The sequence below is a fragment of the Rhea americana genome, unplaced genomic scaffold (genome assembly GCF_003343005.1).
Source record: "Rhea americana isolate MKP2758 unplaced genomic scaffold, rheAme1 scaffold_44, whole genome shotgun sequence".
Taxonomy (NCBI): Eukaryota; Metazoa; Chordata; class Aves; order Rheiformes; family Rheidae; genus Rhea; species Rhea americana.
Window position 1 is genome coordinate 3,110,931 of NW_028186579.1, and position 22,654 is coordinate 3,133,584.

Consider the following 22,654-nt stretch of genomic DNA (forward strand, 5'->3'; position numbering starts at 1 on the left):
GGAGTTTGCCACGTACTAAGTTTTAGATCTAGCTCAGTGATCCTTCATTCGAATTCCGCAAGGCCAGCATAACTTCACTCCATAAACGTCTTCATCTTCGAGGAGAATACTATTTTCACATACAAACACTGCAGCCCTAGAAATACCAGCTTGCAGAGGCTGTGATATGATACTTTTGCTATGAATCTCCCTTTTTTCTGTCTATTTGCTTAGCCTTGGAGTACTAGAGAGCAAATCCTTCTAGCTTCCTCTTTCTTGTGTTCTCCGTGCTGCTCTCCAATGCTCTCTTGCACACATGTGAATACAGAAGCAAAAGAAAAACTCTATCTTACTATAATGCAGTGGAAATAATCCTGCTTTTAATTGTATCATCAAGAAATCCTTCCTGGCTTTCATGTAAATATTTTCTTTTCTACCTAACTTTAAGTAAACTCTTTTCTTTGGTCTACATCAAAAATTCTGACTAAATCAAAAAAAAACCCCGTACTAGTTCCCAAAGTAAATACCTGGCTCTGTTGTTAAGATATAGTAAAGACATACTTTTATTTACAAACAAAAATACTGTACAGTTTGAACAACCTGCTGTTGCAAAATGGAAGAGCCAATTTTGGCTGACCAAACAAGGACACTGGCAAACAGAACAGTCAGTCTTGTCCTGGACGATGACAAGGGCGAAGAAGCTCCCAAGATTTAGGTTTTTTTTTTGTTTTTGATTTCCTTACAATTGTCTTATTTTTCTGGGACAGGAAGAATTCAGGCTATTTTCTAGGAAGCGGCATTTCTTGCATTTCCATTTGGTTCTCCTCAGCACAGTATATAACCAACTCGCAGCCTTGCTCAATCCCTTATTGCCCTTTACGTTGACATAGTATGTAACATCCACATCACAAACAGAGATAACAAATACTTGGTAAAACATATTTCTAACTTAAAACTTGCATTCACTATGTTATCTTCAAAAGTTTCTCGACAGCGTGGAACATGAACAATTTTGACAGGGATGGTTAGTCTTTTGGGGTTTATTTTATTCTCCTGTATTTATTCTCTTATATTATGGCCAACTGATGTTCACAGTCAGTTACATGAAGATAAATGATCTTTAGTCACCTGAAAAGAAAAAGGAACAGGAGCAGAACAGAATTACAAGACCTGCTAAATCCCTGAGCTACGGAGCATCCTCAAAGCTTAGGCAGCTTCCAAGCCCGGGCTCTCTGCGATCGACTATGAAACGTCCGTGGTTACTCTACTGTTTTTTCTTTGCTGCCGAGCACGGGCAGATAAGCACTATTCTATTGAGCCAGTTCTCAGACTAAATAGATATATATAGTAAAGAAAGAAAATCTTCCCTGTTCAGGAATTAACACGCTGTCAGCTGACTGTCAGTCCAGCTGGTCCTTCCTCTCAGATTCTACAATGTGCTTGCAACTGACAGAAATCATTTGAGTTCCTTCTATATTTAAAACTTTCACCTCCTTACTAGCTGATGTATTGGAGTATGATTATGTATTTCTGTTGGATTAGGTAATTTTGCACTGGCCGTCTAGACTACTGTCAGCTTCACAGCTCTCAGTAGCAACAAGCGTACATCGTGTGAAGGGCTTTTCTTTTAAAGACATTCACACACATCTTCAGCAGCAGAGACTAAGTATCAGTACTTGCAACACAATCCAAACCCACAAACACGAAGGACTACTTGAATCCACTCATAATACGCTGCTGAGGACAGAAACATCCTATTGTATTTAGTGTAGTATAATGGAAAGTTTTTAAACGGGGGTGGGGGGAGTCAAAGTGAACAGAAATCAGTAGTTCACAGAAGGATGAGCTGTCTCACTCCTCTAAAGTGGGTGTAAACTTAAATGCTATCGTTAACAGCTACAAGTGACTCCACCCTTCTCTAGGGTCGCTTACTTTCTCTCACATCTTTCCATATTCCCTATGCAACACAGCATTCCAGCAATACCAAGCTCCCCTGAAAAACCTGACCACTTTTTGCCTGTCTGCAACCCTGATCCTTATATATTGTCCTCCAGATCTGTTTGAAAACACTTCACTTTCTTCCTCCCGTGTCTGTGCCACAAGTGCACTTTCTGCCTCCTACGCTTCCTTGAGTGCCAGCTGCTTTCCACACCTTCATCTCCTTTTTTTCCAACATTAATTCCCTTCAGTCTTTGTGGGTCTGCTTTGTCTAACAGTCTTGCACTCACTTTTTTGCTTTCTTTTGGCCACCTTAATACACTACCTCCCTCACTTAATCTGCCACTGGCATTTCATTGCCTGTGCAATTCCCAATTCACTTCTCACCTCTGCAATCGCCAACGATTCCATCCTCAACTTTGTCGTTCTGCTGGCTGCTACCCTTCATGCAGTGACGCAGTTATTCTGCTTTCACTACTACTTGGTAAAGCCACAGATACATAATGGTAATTTTGTTCTGGGCAACTCTGTCCTCAGCAGTGTCTCAGTCATTATCTGACTGCTTCAGATGGGGGGGCTCATTCACTCGGGAAGCAGAGATTGAGTGTTTTAAAAAAGGGGCTCCAAACACCTTGCTAAAGCTTCATGTGCTGGCAGTACCAGCGAGCTACACAATGTGGGCATACGCTCACTCAGTACCAGAGTTCTGCCTATGTAAAACAGTAATGCTACTTCTTTCTTACCTTAATGCTTATAAAGCAAAACAAACTGGGATGATAAGGTAGAGTTCATATTTAAAGCATCTTCTCATTCTGAATACATATGGGTAAAAGAAAAAAGAAAACCATTTTGATGAGCCTTTAGACAAGAATGCTAAGCTACTCGAGGACAAGTAAACCTCAATTTACTGAATGCATTTCCTTTTGATTTGCCTAATTTAATGTCAGCAGGTGCAGACAATTTAGACAGTTCTATAAATATATTTTAAATCTTTACTTACCTTAAGTCAAAATAACGGCACTGACCAAGTGCCACATTACATACATCTGCACATCAAGTTTATATATTTTGTGACATAATGAACAAAAATTGCTTTCAATTATTGATGAAATTTGTTAAATTTAAACTAGTTACAGTAAATAATCAAAACATGCATTAGTAAGTGGTAAAAAGTTTTATTCACAATAATTATGTGGCCACACTTCTTAGGGATTTAGGAAAAGGAAGTTAAAGGATGATTAAAATAACCAACCTTCCTGTTTATCTCTGTCAAATTTTTACTCTTTAAACATTATCAGTTTCTAAGTTAGCCTGCAGGAAAAGTTAACTTTAGTTACCACTTAGTTTCTTTACAGAACAAGAAAGAGTAAGAAGTAGAATACAGAAAAAATGTGGACTCAGCTTTCAAATGTTCTTTAAAACTCCTGCCACTTATGTCATTCAGATGAAACATTTCAGAGGTTCCTACTGAAAAAACTATTGTGCTTTTATTGCAAAGCATCTGGAAGTTGGATAATGCATACTATTTCTACTGATATATTTTATACCATTTAATTTAAAAAGTACAAATACAGTTCAGTAAGAGAATGGTATTGCAATATAAGTTATTTAAAGCACAAAATATCTTCATATGCGAAAACATGAAAGAAGGAGTACAAGGACAAAAGAACAGATAGTTGTCTAAACACTGAGTAACTCTTTCCCCACTGATGACAACAACAGTGTAGTTTGGTTAATCCTAAGGACTTTTATAAATTCCGCCCCCCCCCCCCCCCAAATGCAGAGAGAAAAAATGTATGGCTAGACTTCACCTGGTTTATTCTCATAAATCATAAATTCACAATTTTGACATCCAATGTAAAGGCTTCCTCTTTCTCATCAAACATTAATTTTGACTATGCTATACTCAATTACAGGCAAAACCAGCCAGGAGGCTGACAGTGTACAAACAGGACAAAAGAAGAGCGAAGGAGGATAATCTTCAGCAAATTTTTCTTTCATCTTTTTCCTGACTTCTACATCTTACTTAATCTATGTTGACTTGCTTTATGGATACAACATAATGCTTTATGGACAAGTGCCTGTTTTTGAATGTAACCCTGTGTAAAATGTGCTTAGTCAAGTACACTAGTAGTAAAGTATACTAGTAGTCAAGTATGTCTTAGTTGGATTGAATCCATTTTTCCCTTCTTAAACTGACAGAGTACTATCAGAAAATTGTTCTGAAAAAGTCAGCAAGAAAGAAATTTTGAACATCTTATACTGAGGCATTCTTCAACTGTTACAGAAAGGATGAGCACTCCAGATCTGACTTTCACTGCCATTAATGCTCTGGTCTCTGGGTTGCCAGTCCCACTGGATCATAGCCATAGGAGCTCTCATCTTATTGCTTAGCTTCAGACACCCATTTCCACAAGAAGATCTGAAAGCAAGTAGGACTGTGAGCTTCCAAAGCTCATGTGTTCAACTGAGTAGAGCAACTTTGTCCATAAAAACACCATATCCAACTATAGCCTGTCTATAGTCTGATATTCTGTGTCTGGCAAAGCCCATCTCTGACTGCCTCACAGAAAAGCGTGTAACCTTAGGTAGTCACGTGGATCTGTAATTCTGCAGCTTGAGAGACCTTTCCTTCTGCCTCCACTGATCCAGACTTGTGAAGTTAGAAATAATTAATATATACACCTGAGCTGGCACACGTTTGGTAACTCTCACCTGGACTCTGAGGCATTTTTTTCCCTCCAAAGATTCCTACTAGATTCCTGCTTATTCCAGGCTACCAGTGAAGCTCTGCTCCTACATCACTTACTTCAGTGCTGTTTTATGTCTGGAGAAATAATTTAACAGCTCTTTAGCAGGGCACAAGTGCCAGAACATCATCTGGAAGAAAAATGTATTGTTCTACCAAATAGACTGGAAAGGCCTCAGACACGTATGATTTTAAGTCAATAAAAAAAATTACTCTGAACACAATATATCAAAAGTATATAGGAACAAATGTGCCAGATAGTATTATTAACCATAATTAATACTGAAAGTAGTCATTAACTCATCAAATAATCCTAGATCAGATAAGAACTCTCATTTGCTCCCAATAAAGGCAAAAATAGTGTTTCTAGTTAGGTATTTTAACTTTCTTTTTTTCTTGATTCAGTTTCTTCTCTGTTCCAATTGTATTTGGTAACTGATAAAAGGATAAAAAATATTCTTGTAAGTTTATATTATCTTGGCATTATTTACAGTCTGTGCACACAAGACACTGGCATACCAAGAGCTAGAGCAAAGGATCTAGATTTTACGTATCAACTCAGGAAAAACAATCGGTATTTTTCCAGTGATGGGAATCAGGCAACACTTCTGTCCAAAGCAGCAAATCAGACTGACTAGCTTTTTGGTTGTTTAAGATAAATAATCAGCATTTGGGTGGCAATAAATTTTTAGTTGGACAAGATGTTTTTGGTATCTATTACTCCCTGCTTTCCTTATCCCACATTTTAAACTGATTTGAATTTGTGAAGTAAAATCCCTAAGGGCTGTCCTGCACTTTAGGAGACAGATTTTATTAATTGAAGACAGCAAATCACTTACAGAAAATAACTGCAGTATAGAAAAGGACTAGGCAAGTTTGTACTCTGAAAATCTCTTTGTAATTGCAGCCCCTTTAGACAGGCATAATCAATTAGAAGTGGTCTGATTTTAACCAGTTGCAGGCTCATTACATTGCATTCCCATTTACATTGATGAAAATCAGTTTCAGCCTGTGGCCTGGAGCTCATATACAGCACTTCCTGGGGCCTCTTAGATAAACATATCAAGAAACAGTTTTATTTGGATCTGTCCTTCGCCCTTTATTCATTGAAACAACTTTACAAATCAAGATTAAAACAAAGAAAAATTGGCTCGTAACCACAGATATATATATATGAGTAGGATATTTAATTTGAGAAAAAAGTACAAAGCTTCAGTAAATAACTATTCCTTACAGAACATTTAAACGTGTGACTCAAAACACTCATTTTTTAATGCTGAGTTTAGCCTTTCTTTTACCTGTCTAGGGACACTCAGGTTGTATTTAATATAAACATATTACTCCTTCACTTCAGGAGGGCTTCTGCATTCCATACATTACATTGTCCCTAACGTAGCTTCAAGTTTTTGAAAGCGTATTTCCATTTTAAGTTTCTACTCTTAGCAGATATATATTGTCTGCCACATATCATTTTAAATAAATACAGGAATGTAAGCAAGACAATGCTAACGAACTATTCCTGAGCATAAAGAGTCCATAAAAATAACTGCTTTCTCTCTGCGGAAATTCTTCTACCACATAGCACCTGTGTTTGGAGCAGTCCACACAAGCTTTGAAAAACAAATGAATTTGCTATGGTTCGTAATACAGCCACAGCATGTTGCAGTCCTTCAGGTCCAATGGCTGGTTTTCACTAGTCAGGGACACTACAAAAAACTGGGAGTTTCCTGGTGTGAAGTAGTCAGTAAAGGCTTTTGCAAATATGCAGCAATTATTTAAAAAACAGTCAGAGCAGACAAAAATCCAAAGGTGGAAAAAATAGGAAAGAGACTGGTGAAGGCAAAATAATGCTCACTGACTACACAAACGAGGAGCCACCACCTGGAATACTGGCTTTTCCATCATAAAAAGGAATATGAAAATAGAGTTCAAGGATTAACAATGAGAATCATCAAAAACAAAGAAAAAACTTCATATAAAGAGAACACAGAAAGACTAGAGTGATTCATACTACAAAGAGGAACAGAGGTAGAGTGTTATGATAAAAAAACATGTAAAAGAACTATTATTCCATAGAAGAGCCATCTTTAACAAAAGAGTATTCAAATAAAAATGAAGGATATGCTATATGCTTTCTCATTTATTGCTAAAGATTGTCACCAAGGCCAATGGCTTATCAGGATTTTAAAACTTTTTATTTTGTACAAATAACAAAAATAAGTAAATATATATTGTAACATGAGAATTACAGATGGTAGACAGGGCCCATCCAAAACAAACATTAAATAGTCTGGAAAAAAGTTCTCCCTAGAAGTACGCTATCTTGAAACTGCTCCATACAGGGAGGCTCGTTCCTCCCTGCAAAGCATGCAGTCCATCACAAACAGTGGCCAGTACCACATGAGATGAGACCAATGGTATAACATCATTGGGCATATTCCTCTCCCAAGCAGAATATCGGAAAGCGGAGAGTAGCAGTATTCTGTTTGTACAGTCTTGCACCAGTAAAACATTCTAGAAAACTCGATGAGATTACCTTTTTTTTTTTAATACAGTTCTGTAATTAGGAATATTGCAAAAATCAAGTTTCAGCCTCTGACAGGGAACGGTATCTCATTCGTCTCATCAACAGTCTCCAGAACTAGCTCTCCAGATTGCAGAATATAGGTCCCATTTATATAAAGCAGCTGAAACACCCAAAGGACTACGGCATTCAGCAGATACTGTGAGATAGGTAATGTATTATTGTTTCTCCAGATTCAACACAGCTCAGAAATTTCCCCACAAAAATTTAATCTGATTTATACAGCAGTATATTTGACTTACCTGGTCTTTGAAATTTCCCCAGGTTAGTACTCAGTATCACAAGGACATCGATATAGGCAGCTCGGGTTACCAAGCAAGGATTTGGCCTGGAAAACAAAGTTACTAAAGATGAAATCCTTATAAAACCTGTGCTCAGACACAACCAGTAAAGCATATCAACTTGGAAAAATGCATCAATGCAAATGTTCATTGCTATATAAAAAAATGGACTATCTTAAGTCTATTTTGTCCATTTTTAAGTCTACTTAGTCTATTAACAAAGATCAACAACTGATAAAATCAAGCTGCACAGGCAAAAGAATAAGGCTAAGTTACCTAAGCTTTATATCCTGGTCCAGACTGAATGACAGTCTGAATGACAGTAGAATGACAACAAGTTTCCTGCATCCATTTCCACAACTCCCAGTTTACACGATTCATTATTATTGGAAGAAGCAGTTTGCCTTGGAAATTAGTACATCTTTATTTTGATTATGGATAATGTGTGTAATTAACTGCAATAACAAAAATAAGATTTTAGGTCTTAGAGTTTGTAAGAAAAAAAGATTCCCTATGAAAGGTATCTATCCCTTTACTGGCCATACCTCTACCATTGTTTTAATGAAGACTCCAGAAGAAAACAAGTTAAAAAAAATTTTTTTTCCTCCTGAAATTTAGTATTAGGGATTTTGTGTACATGTATCCATTGGTCATAAGCTACCTCCTGCTCTGCTCCCTCAAACTGCAAGCAATAAACATTTTCTTTTCAATTACAAAAGTAAAATTAAGTTAACACCTTCATTTTTCTTTATATTATCACTCTATGTTTCAGCCAGGAAAACCCTCTCTGGAACATAACTTAATATGTGAACAGGAAACCCAGTTTAAAACACAGGAATTCATCATATGAGTCCAAAGGTACTTGTACTAAAACAAAACTTCTGAGAACCAAGCAGTACAAGTTTGAAGTATGACTAATTCTGTTCAATACTTCATTTTTATTTTGTCTAGCGCTTACTTTGTATGCTTATCTTTACGTTTGAAACTCATTCAAAAATGCGTTAATTAAATACGTTCCAACAGACATTCCCAACTCTGTAACATCTTTAAAATTCCAGGAAAATAACTTTTGCAAATTTACAAGGGTTTGTGATCATGATACGAAAATGAAAAGGTTTTGTGTAGAAATCTTGCAGCTGGATTTGCCTACGGAGGAGCCAGTCTACGACTGGTTTAAAAGGACCCCTGTTACCTGAAACGCTCCTCAACCTTCACAGATAAATTCCATGATAAGGGTAAGCTACCCATGATTACTTTTATGGGCTACGAGGTTATGCATCCATGTAACATATAGTCAACCACAGTGCTACGAGAATCTCTTTTTTTCTTTTTTTTTTTTGAGGGGAAGGGAATTTGCAAAAAAGGCAGTTTTTAGATATATTCTTACTAATGAAGCACACATGAGTTTCCTGAAGCTTCTTCATGCCTGCTTCTTATAGTTTGCTTTAAGCACGAGAGCTAAAAACCTGTCTGTGAAGATGTACATCAGTAAGAACCGATACCACAAGAAGCCAAAACCATTCTAATATGGTCTATTTTTGAAAAGCTGGATTAGAAATATTTAACCTCTGTCCACATTGACTAAGTAAAGCTTTTTTTCTGTGTCTTGGGCTTCCTGTTGTTACCAAATCTGATGTGTGTGTGGGAAAAAAAAAAGATAAAAACAAGAAAAAACAAGAAATACTCGGATTTGTGTGAATGGATGAAGGTTTAGGAAGCTCAACCCACAAGAAAATAGAGTAACAGACCAGTCAAAGCAGGTCAGCCAAGACAGACAGACAAAAATTGAGAGGTCTCTCGTAGTTATCTCTAAGATGGACAAAAATAGCCACAGGAGATTCACATTCAAATGACACACACGATGGGCCTGCTGCATTCTAGCTAGCCTATAAAAATTGAAGAGTCACTTATTCCGTCATTTCACTGGAAAATGAATTTCCAACTTACAAACTGTGCCTTGGGAAAAACATGCTGATGCTACTATTACTCAGGAAGTGACAACAGCAATACTAAAATGTGTTTTATTCTGGTCCAGTCTTTAAGCATTTACCACTTAATTTTGAGTATGCACATATTCATGTTTTGACTTTGAAATAAGGCATTTTTACTTTAGAAAAAGCCAAATGTTTGTTCTTGGCTTGCTCCATTGCTTTGGTGATGCTAGTGAATTCTCAGCTGTATGTGCCAGACAGACAGAACAGGAAATCCAGTTTTCCAAAACCAAGAATTTTCAGTTGTTCTGACTGTAGCAAAACCCTCAATGTTTAAAGTCAATCAATTTTTCATTTGCATAATATGCCTGACAGCCAAAATTCAGATGCTGAACATTTCAAATGATGTACTGTGCAGTATTTAAGATGACCTGTTTATGCAGAACTCAATGAGAATGGGAATCGTACAAAATGTTTCTTTTTTAACATAAATATCCAAATAAACTGGTGTTCTCATAAACAAGCTTTGTAGGAAATCTGTCTCCAAACAAAAAAGTCATTGCACTAGCAAGGGTGTGAGCTCTAGGCATTTGAAATAGCGTTCTTTCCTTTTTTGGTCCCAAACCCCCAAGTTAGCTCACTTCCCTTCCAATTTGGATATTCATGAAAACAAATACATCATACATCCATTTCAGATGATAGACTGTATCTGACTCTGAAAAGAATAAGCTTGAAATGGTAGGACTCTTGCACCTAAGGGTATGCCCAAACAAAAATATAATGTAGCTATAAAAGCAATATTCAAACCACTAACGGATACTAATAGCAGGCTTGTACAGCACAGAAGTTTGTGCTGTCCTCATTAAGGTAACGCTTCCTCTACTTGAGCAAGGAGGCTGGTGCAACAGCAGATTTGTGAAGTCAAACAGACGGTACTAAGGACTCAGTGCCCACCCTTTACGTCATGCCCAGAAGCATTAAAAATAATTTTCAGAAGTTTATGCTGTCACTTCTTGTTCCTCTTTGGATTCAGAACTCAAGGCTTTATAGTCAACCTACTGCAGGGATCTCACTGTACTTCGGAGCTTATTCTGAAGTTGCTGGTATCCCTTCATGATGCTGTATTTAGATATTAACTGTCCAGGTGAAAATAAAGTCAGTTCACGAACAACTGCTAAGAGAAAGAGCCTCTATGTCCCCAGTAGATCATCACAGAACTCCATGGAAGATGCAGGGTGACTGGAACAACCTAAGTCAAAAATGTTCCAGAAGAATGAAGATTTTTAAGAGTCTATAGATGCTTGCTAAGAGTCTATTTTTTTAAAAAAATAGCATGGTTAAACTCCAGCTAGAAATCTGAAAGAAGAGTTATCAGTTTCCATATCATTAATTTTGACATGTTATAGATGATTTCTGGATTAGATCTTGAAAATAAAGTCTTCCACAACTAACCAATTTTGTATCATTAAGGTTGAACAAATAATTGGGGATAGGGTAGTCAGACTTTGTTGTAGCTGTATTTTCAATTCTAGTATGTGAATATTAAATTAGAAAACACTTGAAGCCACCTGCAGAAAGAATTTTTTGTTAGCTTTTAAATCCATGGGCTCACATTCAAACTTCTATGAAGAGGCCCAAGTTAAGCAGCTACAGAATATTATATCATTGAAGCTGAAAAGAAGCTATTTATTTCAAACAAGAAACTGCCTGGTATGTGAATTAGGAAGCATATCCTTCAAAAGATATTCCCACTTTCTAAATGTAAATCTGAATTGCCAGATTCAGAAACTTAATGTACAATACTGCCTTTTTTTTTTTTTTTTTTTCCTAGCTGGCTTTGTAATGTACAGTAATGTTGGAAACTCTTTGATTTTTGTTCTAGCTTTAGCACCTCTAAGTACCATTGATTGTAACCCAGGTTTCTGTATGAAATCTATCCTAGAATCTCACAGTTTGGAGTTCTGCAAATATTTTTTTTAAACAAAGTTTTATTCACCTTTTATAGTTAAGCCATGCTCAATTTAAGGCAGTCACTCGTTTGCTTATTTTGGATAGTAAATCCGACACAAACCAAACTGGCATTTATTGCAAGAAACCAGCAGTATTTGATCACGGATCTTCTGCATACCCTGCTCACACACCTGGTTTCAACTGTATCAGCAACATATGGTTTAACTTCTGAAACTCAGTTTCTCCTGTATTAGTGCTTATTTTAAAGATCAACATTAGTGAATTATGGAGCAAACTATCTCCTCTTCCAAGAGAAATAACAGGGAGTAAAAAGCATAGAAAGCTCACTCATTTGGCTTCAATTCTGTCAGAACACTTGGAAAAAACTTAAACCAATTAAATATACAGCCTCTTGCTCCTCTAACCATTAAGGTCTGCAGAGGCCCTTATGCACCATTTCTACTTATATTTCTATTCATATTCCAGGACACCATTTAACCATACAGATTTCTATATATTAAATAGTTCATTCAAGACTCCTTTATATCGGACTTGTACCACAAAACTTCTGGTGCCCAACTTCAGCAGATTCTCACTCTATTCTCACAAATCCCAATTTTAAAGTGACATTTTAAGTCAGATGACTTAAAAAGACAATAACTGTTTAATTCCTGGTCATTCTTCTTTTTCCAAAAAGAAAGCATCACCTCATATAGATATAAATAACAACAGCAGCAGCAGTAGGTTTATTTTGTTACATAAACAAGATGATACAAGTCACAGATTATCAAATCAAAATTGTTTGTGTTAATGTTTACAATATTACTTTTTAGTTATTTAGATCAATGGAAATTCAGTATTTTCCTAAGAGGTAGTTAACTTTGCTCATATTCTTTCTTCATTAAGAAACAGATGTTGAAAAATTATTAGCAGAACAAGAACTATATATATGCAATAACTTATGATACTTACTAAACATTTAATGCCATAAAAGTATGTTTGCTAATCAAACTCAAGAGGCCAAATACTTGTCCTAACAAGTTGTCTCAAACTGTTGGTCAATGTCTATTAAAAAAGCTCAGAACATCTCTGTTGAGAATTAGTTCAGTTTAGTTAAGAGATCTTAGTATAGTTAGATATCTTAGGCATATCTAAAAAACTTTTGTAAAAGCTTTCAGAAAAGCTGTGTTCTGCATCTTCCAAGCGTCTGTAAGAGTTTGAAATACTTTGTATCTTTCAACCAATGCTGCTTTACGAATACAGCCGGTCTCATTTGTCATAATGAAATACTACTTTATGGAGTAAGTAACACAATAAAGTCAACCAAGTTTCCTCCCAACAGTATGTAACATGTATATCACTGTTTTGATCACTGTAAAATAATGAACAACTACACAGAGCATCAGCAAACATTTTTTTTCAGGCTGAAATACACCATGTAACAGGCTTCTAGCAACTTAGGCTCTACACATGTTAATTGCTTACCCTCAGCTTCAATCTTTAAAAATTGATGACAAGATTTGGCTTACGAATCACGCAAATCTAAAAATGTAGGCAAAATCCTACAACTACAAAACCTCCTAAACGTCCCCGTGTTCTGTCCAAAACATTCTGTTCAAGACATTCTTAAGAGGCAAGGTACAGAAACCAGGGCTGGCATGATTAAAAGGACAACTCTTCCAAAGGCCAGTTCACACTACTTTGAAAATAAGATGAGAATCATTCTTATGACTGTGTGGCTATTTTCACTTCAGCTTCCAAAGTTACCTATTAATTAAACAAACTGCCTACTCCTTCCCCAGCCTTTGAATGAAAGTGCCACATTTATGGGAATGACAAATGTTTCTGGACCCTTTAGAAAGGCTGAAAAAAGCCTAAAATTTCTGGAAGGAACACCCTTTCACAGGACTGAACTTTTAGGACAGTATTTTAGAAAGAACACATACTTAAAAAATAAATAAATAAAATAAATTTTAAAAAACTAGCAACAGATAAGCACCACCCTTTTCTTTTCTTTCAATAATATACAGTTGTCTGAAAACAATACTCAGCAACAGCTATTAAATTTAGATTTAATTTGATTTAAATTTTTGGCAGAAAATAGATCAGCCTGCTGGATCTGAATTTAAGCCCCGAATTCTCCTCCTTTCCCACTATCAATATTAGGTGCAGTTTTTGCTTCCAAAAGATAGAACAGATTGTTTTGCAGAACATCATATTCTGGCTAACACATAGGAAGCTACTGGAAAAGTGTTTTTGAAAAAAACTTGCATTTCTGAACTCAGAAAAAACTTCTGATGAGTTGACATTTTGCATATGACTGAGGCTGGAATTTCACCTCTAGGTCTGGCATAACAGCAGGGAAGAATTTTGATTAAGTCAAACACTTCCTAATGTCACCTGGTAGATGAGGGCAGGGTGTATGAGACTGTGTTTTATGTTTCACAATCCTCCTTTCTCTCTCCCATGACCTCAGCTCTTCTGGCTGGCACACTGAGAAGAGAAACCTGAGGTTTAGAGTGCGTCAAATGCCAGCTCCCTGCTTCCTGCAGGGCGGCAAACCTCTGCAAAGCACTCTTCCTTTCTGTCGCCAGATTTTTTACATGTTGCCTGCAATTACGCCTCTCGTTCCCCTGCACAGAGCTGTAAGGACAACATGTGACACATCTATTCTAAAGAAACAAGACCTGATTGTAACATGATTTGCTCTACTACTTCTATACACTAAGAGACTTAAAGAGACTACAATACAGTGCAAGATCTTCAGCTACATTATTGGCCATACTGTCACAGAACTTGAACTATTAAGGACCAGCACACTATTTACGACTGAACTGAATAAAACTGGCCACATTTAACTCCCTGCAAATTTCCTTGACATCTTTTTGACAACTTTGGGAAAACCTGCAGGGAATCATTAGCTAAAAATCTTTTAAAAGCACCAAGTGGTGCATCTGCTGTGATGTTTGAATCTCGATACAGCCAACACTACATATTCCTCAGGGGGCTGGCCAGGGGATTTTTTCCCTATGGGGTTGCTGATGAACCAGGCCCAGCTGTCCTTGTATTGGCCACATTTCACCTGCAGAGCGATCTAGAAAAGGAGCATGGGTCACTCATGGAGGCCACGAAGCTTATGGAAATTACACCTGCGCATACAGTTAGCAGCTGATTAGTAGATAAATCTTCCGCCGTTTTGGTTATTAGCTTTCAAACTCTGCAGTATTCTAAAGACTGGGGTTATTTCAGGGTACATTTGCACAGAATTACAGCCTTCATATTTTGATGTACTTTCCCTCAGAGCCTACGTCATGTAGCACTAAAACAACAACATCAAAAGATGCACGACTTTTGTCTGGTCTTCTTGAAGAGACATTAATAATTGATTTAATTATTAAACTTTGGCCATAACATTTTTAACCATGTAATACAAAACCAGCACATCAGTGAACAACATGGCCAACAGACCTACATGTTAATGGAAAGCATTTAAAAAATATGAAGCCAACACTAACAAGTAATCCTTGCTGAGTTCCTGGAAGTGAAGGAACACCCGCGTATAAACACAAACATCTCAGAACAGTAAATCTGCTTGTCTACTTGGGTTGTTGGCACCTTCTTGGAGTCAGTGCCACATGAACAGCCCCCTGCCCGTTCTGCAAGATCAGCTTGTCCTGCACTAGAAGGAGCAGTTTCCTCAAAGTGGAAGTTACTGGTCTGGTGATTTCACTTTTTCTATCACTAAAGCCCGTTTCACGGTACCCAGCCCCCTGATAAGGGCAGGGAATTTATCGCTTCAAAGGGAAGCTACACAAATTATTTCCACAACAATACTACTTAGAATATTCTGAGTTTCAGATATTAAGAAAAAACTAACTTGTACTCTGGTTGTCCTTGGTGAATATAACTGGAAGGTTGTGTTTTGTTGTTGGTTTTTGAGCATGCTGGTTTGATAAAATAATTCTGTATGCTTTCTTTTTTTGTTCTTTTAATAAGAACCTTATGTGATACTTTTACACCATCCTAAAAATCTGAGGGGTCAAACTAATCCCATGTGCAAATTTACCAAATTTTACACAATTAACATCAGGGATGAATTTGGCCTGTAAAATAGATGTTACTAAAACTCTTTTGTTTATTTATTGGAAAACATTTGTGGATATGAGTAAGGACTTATGTCCAAAAACTGTAATTGTACGTATTTTCTGCCTACTCTAAATGCTGCAGTGTTGGAGGAAACATATCTTTAACAACGTTTCTTAATTCTTAGTATTCCCTGAATGCTCATATTTAAGTTAGAAGCATGCTTGTGAACCTATGTCAAATGTTTTATCTTACGCAAAGTACATCTTCAACTTCTGTCTGAAGTTTAAACACATCTCTATTGATATCCAAAGTAAGTGTTCAAAATCAAGCCATCATTAACTACCTAAATAAAGCACCTGTAGCTGAGCTAAAGGTACCATGATGAAAACTAGTGAAAGAGTGGACTTAGAGTAGCACAGAAATTTTAATTAGGCTGCTAAAAGCATGTAAGATTTAAACGGATGCCTCCAAGAACACTTTTATGGTGAGTGAGATTACTTACAACTCTACTCTCAAAAGCAGTAACGAAAAAGATGAGCCAGACTGTATTAAGCATATGGCTAAGAAAGTGTGGATTAATAAATTTCTACCATTACTGACATGCAGTAACTGTTCATACTGGCATGCTTCCTTTTCAACTGGAACAGGACAAAAAATATCATTTTCACTTAACGTCTGCTACTGGGTAAGAGCGCACACATACAAGATTGCTGCAGTCTGGCTAATGAATCCTGATCAGTAGATTACCACAGAGCCAGGCTCAGTCATTAAAATTATTTTCAAATTTTGAACATGGATACATTATGCATATAGGCCATTAATGAACAAATATGATTAACTATTTCCCAATGTAATAGACAGCTGTAGGCTTTAAAAACAGAAATGAAAAAATGGAAAAGCTAGAAAATAGGAAGATGACTGACGTGGCCTTTGAAGGAAAAGAAGGTTGGTATCGATTCAGTAAAAGATAAAAAAAAACAATGAAGCTATCAAAAGAGAAGGACTACCCTGCCAAGAAGAATAATCTTGTTTTCTTATTTGTTGCCTTCTTACTGTAAAAAAGCCCCCTTTCAGCCCTCCCCCTTCCATAAATCACACCATGTCTGCTTGCAAAAGCTGCGAACAATTCACAAGCATGCTGCACCTACACCCGCATACACCTCTGGAAACCTCCACCGTAACCACACAAAATACTGTTCTGTCCCTAAGTCTGCTCATTAGAGATTAGTGCTGTCTGTTCTTTGAGACAGCGAGAGGAAGAAAGGCACGTTCAGGTCACGTTCCTTGAGCCATGAGGACCTGACACCATACTGAGGCCACATTCCTGTTTTCCAAAGAGGAGGTCTAACTCAACTCACATGAAGTTCCTTCTAGGAAGGGAGTAAAGCCACTTGCCCATCTGTCAACTCACATAATGCTGCCAAAAGCACATGGGGAAGGAGGTCACTACAGGTTTGCTGGAATGCAACAGCCATCAACTTGGCAGGTCATAGTACTCTCTAGTACTACAAAATGCTTGTGAGATTTCCCTCATTCAAGGTAGAGGTATAGCTGGGTCACTCCAGAGTCAGCCTGGAGAAAACTGAGTTGCAAGTATCTCAATGGGAAAAGAATCCAGTTTTGAACCCAAACCTGGAATCACTTTGCATGGACTGGTTACATGAGCTTGAATCTTGTGCCCCTACATGAGAACCCACTGATATTTTTAGTGGTCCCGTCCACAACACACAGGGCTGAGCAGCAGCACAAAAGGCCATGGGATATGTGGATTATAAAGCTAAGCATGTACACCACAGGCAATCCAGCTCAGACAAGTTGGTGACTCATTGCAAAGTGAAAGCCAGCTGATTCTGTCCAGTGCTATCTCCCATCCTAACTCCCATGTAGTTTCACGGAACCATCCTTCTTAAAAGTAAACCTCCCCTGTGCAGACAAGCTCTTGGCTAAGAAATGGCACATACCTAGAAGTTAACAGAATACGTTATGTGATGGCTGGCAGAACCTAAAGTCTTTTCCTCCCTCCTGTTGTCACCAGTAAGACTGAAGCTGGCGGTGGGGGGAATCAAACTAAACCCATTGGGAGGCTGCATCCTTCAGCAAAGCTGTGCAATGACATGATTTCACCAGTTTTCCAATACTAACACTTAGCCATGCCAAAGGCTACAATGAAACAAGACACATGTTTCCTGGACTTCTGTGTAACAAATTACCAGCTCCAAAAGCTGCACTTTTAGCTTTCTATATTTATAAAGCAGAAGGCACCTACAGTTAGCCTTGTAACTCCTTGGTATGCAGCTGAGCTAAAAACAACTTCTACTCTTTTTTACCCATATGAAAGACCTTTGAACTTTTTCAAAGGCTTAGCCTGATATATTATTTTTTATAGCTTTCATCAGACTACTTTCCATCACTTCATTCTATCACCTCAGTCCTCCAACAAACAGACTTCATCTATTTTGATATTTCTGTTCTTCTCAAACAGCCTGCATCTCCCATACTTGCTGGAAAATACAGTATAAGGATAAATCTGTAAGTGAAGTCAAACATTTCAAATTTCACTTTGAGAAGTCAGTGGAAGACTTGAAGAAAGTTCACCCAAACATCAAAAACAGAAATACTACTTTTGAATACTCAAAAAGTTAGTATCTCAAAGATGTACAAAAAATAAGAAATGAGAAGAGTTTTTTTTTTCTGATACTTTAATATGTTCTACAAAGGGGAATAAACAGTTAATCCCATAAGTTTGGCTTAACAATGGAAAGACGGACAATACCAATTGAAAAAAAACCACATTCTATGAAACGTATTTTCAAAAAATTTAACTTCCTGGGGAGAGTGAGCTATTATTTTATTCCCTAAAGCAAATTCAGACATCTGGAGGTGGGAGAGAAGGAGGGAAGAGATTAATATATACATGTAATAGACTCTCATGCTTTTTTACACCACTTCATTTTTAATAACTATTCAAGAATTTAAAATCTTGCAAAAAAATAGGAGGATCTCATAGTGGATGTTCCATAGGATAAAGGAAATATGCAGCTGAAAAAGCCAGAAATAGCTCTGCAGAACTAACACAAGAACATGAATGAAGATTGAATGCAAATAAGCCTAAGATCAGAAGAGTACACTTTTGGAAATAAGTCCCCATTTCAAATTCACAGACTGCTTTTTTAACTCATTTAAGATTAATAGTGCATGTACCTATAATACTTTTTTTCAAACAATAACCACACTGTGGTATCTGTGACATTAAGTTATCTCCTTACGAGATTATTAATCAACTATTTTCTATTACACTTTTGCCTTCTCTGAAGAGAAGGAACGTAAGAATGACTGTACCTGGAGCAAGGGGCTCTCTAGCCAGCCCCCTTCCTGACAGTACCAACAGCAGAGGCATAACAAAAAGTGTAAAAACAGGGCAAGTAAGAAGTGATGGTTTCCTGAAATACTCTCCCAACCTCCACGAAACACCACAGATGGACTTACTGAGCCAGAGCTAGTGCGTTTGTGATTAATAATTTAATTAATACAATTAGTTAAATCTATCATTATCCTTGATGCCTTTTCCTTCCATTAATTTCTCCAGTCAGTTTTTAAAGTTCATGAACTTTCAGCATCCACAATATTTTATGATGAGGGGTTTTACTACTCAGTTACACATGTGAATAACTACCTTTTTTTTTTTTTTTTTTTTTTTTTTTTCCATTTTAAAGCCCACTCGTTGACTTCATTTGACGTTCCTAATTCATACTTTGGATGAAATCATTCATTATTTTATATATCTCTTTTCTACGGCTCCTCAGCAGCCCCTTTTCCAAGTCAGACTCCTAGTTTCCTTAGTCGTTCTTACAGAGAGCAGCTTCCATATCTGGGTTATCCTGGTCTTTTTTTAGTTCTACAATACCATTTTTAAGCTGATATGACTAGAGCCAATATACACTTGATGCAGCTGCACACTACTTTAAGATGTTCTTTTTGTTCTTCTCATTCTTTTCTCTACCCTAAATATTCAGCTTCCTATTTTAGACTGCCACTGAGCATTGAATTGATATTTTTATGGATTTCTTTTTTTAATAAGAGAAGTGTATCACTCCAAAGGATTAACAATCATCTAAAATTCACCATCAAACTACATATAAAGTTAGATAGGCATCCTTTTATCTTTATCCACAATGACTTTTATTTGCCACATTATCATCTTGCTAGTAGGTCTCATAAGACCCTTCTGCAGTTCCTTACAGCTGGCTCTCATCTTTGCTACATTAAAAAATTAACACCATTAACAAATTTTGGCATCTCACTAGGCACTTCCTCTTCCTGATCACTGACAGGTTAAGACTGCCAGGTCCTAACAAATTCCTATAGGATTCCTCTGTGCAAATTCAGTATTTTACTCCTAATTTCCATCACTTTTTGCAAATAAAGTTCAAGATAGCTTTTCTCATGTGTATCACTTCACATTTATTTATATAAAGTTTTACCTGTTTTATCATTCTCACTCAATCAGAAGACGTTCTGCATTTCTTGAAGATCAGCTGTATCTTGATTACTCTGAATCTCTTAACATTAGCAGCAAACTTCTTCAACTCACTAGTCACTCCTTTTTTTCAAATCAGTTATGATTCTGCTTTTGATGATCATAAAGCAATATAAGTCTTATCAGAGATCTGAACTAGACTCCCTAGTGACTTCTCTCCACTGTGAAAATTGTATCCTGGAATATTTCACCCATTTTTTTTTTTTGTTTATCCAATGACCTCCCTTTCCTTCTGCAACAACTCTGTCTCCTCAAAGAGTTTTTAGGTGAGGAATTTTCAAAAGCATTTGACAAGATCAAGCAGATTTTCAGGGAAAAAAAATATCTGTTTTCTTCACTGCAGTATATTGGTCATCTGAAGATCCTTTTACCGAAATCTAAGGAAAATATTTCCAGAATTGCAGTGAACTGTTTGTGGCCAGCTAAATGCTTATTTCAATAGTTTCAACAACTGTTCACTGTGACATTTTTCTATTTTTTGGGAGGGCTGGGGGGTGTAAAAGTGAAAACAGAGAAAATAATATCATAACCTAATTATGTAGCTGTACTCTTCTTAGCCCAGAAAGAACATTTATCCTTTCCTCAAAAGGATCCTTCTGTAAGCATCTTCATTCACACTTTTTTTTTTTTGTCTTTTTTAATGACTGGACAGTCATTAGCAGTCTATAAATGAGAATGAACTGAGAAAAGAATAAAATGATAAAGCACACAGATAAAGTAGACTCATGTTTTTTTCCAAAAAAATCTGGATTTAGAAAACAAACGAATAAGACAACTAAATTTTACACAATTCTAGAGAAATAAAGATGTGCATTTTGCCAAGAAAAAAAAACAAGAGTCTATCAAGTTTTCAATATATTTTTAACTTACGTGTATGAATATATACCTGATGTTTTATCTTACCTTTTGGCCAACCATAGTTTGGTTCCTATGCAGGTAATGATGTCATTCAGTCCCTTCTGAAAGTCTGAATTAATGTGCTGTTTCGATTCCAAGTAGGACTGTAGCAAGTGAAAAACCTAAACACCCCCCCCAAAAAAAGAAAAAGAAAATTGAAGACTGCTGTGGAAATATTTTTGAACCAAAGTTTCTAGCTATTGCTTTTCTCTCAAATAACTAAGAAGAAAATGACACAAAATGAACAACTATTACTCAAGCCGTACATCTGTACACAGGAAGAACAGGAATTATTTTTTTGTTAATCCTTTAACCAAAAGCTTTACAGATTATGCTTTCTATTTTGGTATCCTGAATTCTTTTCTTCATGGTGTCTAGGATGCATCTTCACCCGGCCTAACGAGATGGAATCCTTAAATTGCCTATTCTTTAAAAATAACTTTTCAAATTGAATGATAAAGCACACATAGGAAGTAGTGGAAGACAACAGCCTCAGCGAAGTCATCAGAGCATAGTCTGATGAACACTGCTCTTACTGGCCCCTTGCCAACAAAGCATCTCTCAACTTTCAAACTTAATTCTGTGCCATCCACTCAACAGTGCCAGTGTAACTGCCCATGCAGCATCCTGGCAACCTGGCCCACAGGATGGACAGGGCTATCTGTGTCACACAAGTACAAGCAGAAAGGCAGGAAAGGGTGAAAAGCTGCAGCAAAAGAAATGTCACTTAAGACAACACTGATGCTGAAAGAAGCTTCTGCCATATTATGGCATATGCAAATTAGACAGTATATACAGTATATATTAACCATAAGAATCCATTAGAATTATAGAAGAAAACTGCAATAAGTCTGTTTCAATCGCAAAGGTAATTACAGTCACGAGCTACTGACTACAGTATTCATACACTGCAAGCATTTCTCTTGCATTACAAAATTAAAAGATCTCCAGTGAAATAAATATAGTTGACACTTTTGCTAATGCTTAGGTATCAAATGCCTATGATTGCCAAACCTGGTCCACACTTAAAATTTAGATGTTTAGGTACCTGAATCCCAGAGAACATGTGTTAGTAAGGCCTTTACATAGGTTCTTTAACGCATACAGTAGCACATCATCCCCTTATTGAGCAAAAAGCTTTCTAAAGTCAACACTATTAGTATATATCCCTCTAAAGTCCTGACAGAAAAGTATCTTTAATAGTTTTTTTGAGATCCTTCATTCAGGGCTCCAGAGTACACCAGGCACTTGGGTTTCACAGAGAAGCAGCTTACATCCCTTCCTTCCAAGGACAGGAGAACCTGAGCTCTTCACACTGAAGCTGAGGGAATGACTGTGCTATCTCCTCCTGAGTTTCATATAGGAGACTCAGACACATTCTAGCCACCATGAAGGAAGGAATTCAAAATACCAAAATAGAAAGCACCATCTGTAAAGCTTTCTCATCAGCTGATTAACAAACCAAGTAATTCCTGCTCTTAGTGACCTTCCTGTGCTGTTAAAAAAGAAATTTTCCAAGTACTATTAAATAGTACTGAAGAATAGTACTATTGAATAGTGAAGAAAGGGGTTAAGAAAAAACAGTTAAGATGTATGGTCAGCTAGGTCATAAGTATGAAGAGCAAACAGTGGATGACACATGAAAGTTGAAACCAACTGCGCAGTGCAGAGGGACTCTCCAACCCAGCCCCTGTAGTACTCAACTTCTCCACATATGGACAC

The 22,654-nt window shown here is 36.9% G+C and overlaps 1 protein-coding gene across 2 annotated transcripts in view; it reads right to left on the minus strand.

The window, feature by feature from the left end:
- The window catches only part of THADA (THADA armadillo repeat containing), a 170,468-nt gene that overhangs the window by 42,447 nt on the left and 105,367 nt on the right, over positions 1-22,654 (minus strand). For both annotated transcript variants that reach the window (XM_085315841.1, XM_085315840.1), the window contains 2 exons: positions 20,939-21,054; positions 7,493-7,578 (listed from right to left, as the gene is read on the minus strand). In XM_085315841.1, coding sequence (XP_085171967.1) covers positions 7,493-7,578; positions 20,939-21,054 — 202 coding nt within the window. The remainder of the gene's footprint in view (positions 1-7,492; positions 7,579-20,938; positions 21,055-22,654) is intronic.